Source organism: Geospiza fortis, unplaced genomic scaffold (genome assembly GCF_000277835.1).
Source record: "Geospiza fortis unplaced genomic scaffold, GeoFor_1.0 scaffold319, whole genome shotgun sequence".
NCBI lineage: Eukaryota > Metazoa > Chordata > Aves > Passeriformes > Thraupidae > Geospiza > Geospiza fortis.
Window position 1 is genome coordinate 386,236 of NW_005054576.1, and position 3,217 is coordinate 389,452.

The 3,217-nt window shown below is 51.7% G+C and overlaps 1 protein-coding gene across 2 annotated transcripts in view; it reads right to left on the reverse strand.

Moving 5' to 3' along the window:
• Window positions 1-6: 6 nt before the first annotated feature.
• The window catches only part of FZD3 (frizzled class receptor 3), a 55,656-nt gene continuing 52,445 nt past the window's right edge, over window positions 7-3,217 (reverse strand). For both annotated transcript variants that reach the window (XM_031064269.1, XM_031064268.1), the window contains exon 6: window positions 7-2,851. In XM_031064269.1, the coding sequence (XP_030920129.1) occupies window positions 2,638-2,851 (214 nt within the window). In that variant the 3' untranslated portion in view covers window positions 7-2,637. The remainder of the gene's footprint in view (window positions 2,852-3,217) is intronic.

Consider the following 3,217-nt stretch of genomic DNA (forward strand, 5'->3'; position numbering starts at 1 on the left):
GAATGCCCTCCTGGCTTGGGGGCAATTTAAAGCTTGGCACCAATCCCACAGACCGGGCACTCGGGCTGGAGCTCTCACCAGGCAGGAAAGCACCCCAAACCCACTCCTGCTGCCCCTGCCTGAGATGCTGCTGGGGCCACATTCAAACTGGGATGCACTTCAGAGCCCCTGCACACGATGAGTTGGGAGCTGCAGCCCGGTGAGCTCCAGCTGGGGAGCTGCAGCAGAGCTGGGGCATTGCTCCACGGTGAGGGAGGAATTCCTCTCTTCCCGATGAGTTGGGAGCTGCAGCCCGGTGAGCCCCAGCTGGGGAGCTGCAGCAGAGCTGGGGCATTGCTCCATGGGTGAGGGAGGAATTCCTCTCTTCCCGATGATTTGGGAGCTGCAGCCCGGTGAGCCCCAGCTGGGGAGCTGCAGCAGAGCTGGGGCATTGCTGCACGGTGAGGGAGGAATTCCTCTCTTCCCGGGAGGAATGCCCTGCCAGGAGAGCACAGCAGTGCTGGCTCAGGTGTTGAAGGTAGAAGGGAGGGGCAGGGAGGCAAAAATCCCAGCCAGAACCCCAGTCTGAGTTTAATCACCTCTCTGGGGTGACGGGAGCCTGTCCCCTCAGGATCAGCAAGGAACGACTCAGACATTGCCATCTGGAAGCAGGACTGGGACTGAGCCTCACAAATTAACAACATTTCCAGCAGGATCCTTCTCCAAGCTCCAACAGTGCTCCTCTCCCTGCCTCTGAACAAGTCAAAGCATTGCTATAATTTATTTTAAAAAAATACTGGAAGTTGAGCCAGGAGGATCAACGTAAACCCTTGAGCTTATTTATTCAGTTCCAGTGTTTAGGAAAACTCAGTTTATCCAGATTTCTACCAGATCACCCCTTGGAGGCAGTGAGTCAGGAGGAGCTGGATTGGAAAACAGCAAAGGTTCCACCCTTGGGGCTTCCAGGGAGTTGCAGCTTCTCCTCCCTGAGTCGCTCCAAAGGATTTTTCCACAGCTTTGGATGTGGACAGTTACTATCCTTAGGCCAGGGCTATCCTTAGGCTGGGACTATCCCTGGGCTGGCCCCAGGGCTGTTTGCTGAGCAAACAGGCAAAGCAGAGCCTGCTCTGCCCCAGGGCCCTGGGGGCTCACAACAAAGAGCTTTGTTATTCCACGCTGGGCTCCATTTGCCCTCTCCTCCTGACCCGCTGGAAGCAAGAGAGACAATTTGGGATAAATCCGGGAGCCTTTGATTGCACAGCACACAGGTTATGAGCTGCAATTAAAACGAGTTAATTGTGGAGCAGCTCCTGCCCTCGAGGTTGGTGCACAAAGGTTTCTCAAAATGCCTCCAGCAGGTCAGGGAGGGAATTATGGAAGGACAATGCAAAAATAAGGATTTGTTTCCCAGCAGTGATTACTGAGGTAGGTTTGCAGCCAGCAGTGTTTCCCTGCGCTGGATCAATCTCCACAGAAGATGCTCCAGAAGATCTCCAGCACCATCCTGGATTTCTGCCTCCAGTGTATCCCAAGGGATCCTTTCCACACAAAAAAAAGCCCAAGCTGAGAATTCCCTGCCATGAATCTGCAGAAGGGGATTAAAACAACCACAGCAGAGGCAGATCTGTACCCAAGATCCCTGAACTGGGGATCCAGCTGCCACATCCTCCTTTTCCCCATCTGGGGGCAGCTCCTGCCTCAGTTTCTCCACCCATCTCTGAATTCTTGCTCAGCACAGAGAATCCTCCCCAGACCAGCTCTGACATCACACGGAAGGTGGGGAATCATTGAATAAACTCCTGTGGTCCCCTGGCCTCAGCTGCTGGGGTTTGTAAACAGGCTCAGCTCTGGCTGTGAGGACGGGCTCTACATTCCTGTTTGGGGGACAAATTCAGCTTTCCTGTGATAATCTTATTTTTTTTTTTTAATAGATCAGGAACAGGCAATCTCAGCTTTTTTACATGACTCTAAAAAATAAATGGCTGAATATTATCTAGATAACTGCTTTTAAAACCCATCTCTTCCTACAGAAACTGTAAACGAGTAGAAAATTTAAATAGTCTTTTGTAAAAAAGCAAGGACAATACAAGTTATAAAAAAATCGCTCTTCCCTGCCTCTCTCTTCCCCCCACCCTGTGGAAAACTGAGCCTGGACAGCTCTGGGAAGAGCTGGTGATCCTCAGAGGAGCTTCCTTTCATTCCTGTGGCGTTTCCAGGGTCACCAAACGCTGCCAGCTCGCAGGAATGTCCCTCGGGCAGCGCTGGCCGTGTCCCCTGCAGGGAGGCGCACGGAGGGATTCCTTCAACCATCACGAGTTCCCTCAAGTCTCATCAGAACAACTCCCAGCACCACCCCGACGCCGAGGTTTCAGCCAAGCCACCGAGGTTTCAGCCAAGACACCGAGGTTTCAGCCAAGCCCACGGAAGGAGGGACACAGGGAGGGGGAGAGAGAAGGGAGGGGGAGATTGTTTTCCACAGAGAATTAGGAATTCAGCAGTCGTGTCCGACGAGGAACAGTTATCAAATAAATAATTACCTCCAGAGAGGTTCAGAGCACACAACCAGCTTTTTACTCAGCGACTCAAGTCCCACGCAGAGAAGCCGAGCCCGGCTGAGGCTGAGGATGACTCCGAGCGCTGTCACCGGGCTGAGGAGGGTCAGGCGCTGGTGCCATCCTCCTCGATGACGCGGTTCATGCTGGTGCCGTGGGTGATGTGTGTCATTGGGTTGCTGCTGAGGTCCCTGACGCTGCTGTGCCGCGACTGCTCGTTCAGCCGGTGGCAGCTGCTGTGGCGCGAGTGGTCGGTCAGTCGCGACATGCTGCCGTGAGGTAGTCGTTCCTCCACGCCCCTGTAGCTGCAGGGAGTGTACCTGATTGAGGGGAACAGAGTGATCATCAGCCATGTGAAAAATGCGTATTTTATTATTGGCTTCTCGCAAATATTCACATGAATATGATATGTGTTGCGTTAGAAAGTAATGCTGGATTAATTCTCTTAAATAGTGTGGTAAATATAGTTTTAAGTTATGAAAAATGTTAAAATAGAAACGATGGGTGTAGTAACAAAGTAAGATACTTTTGTTATGAGTAGAAAAGCTGCCCATTTTTTTAAAAGGTTGCAGAGTTCACGGGTTGGGCCAGTTGCTGCCAGGGTGGAGTTCTAACTGTTTGTTGTTGTAATCACCTGTCGTTTTCATTAACTACCTGTTGTTGATGGTTAAGAATTCCCCCTTTTA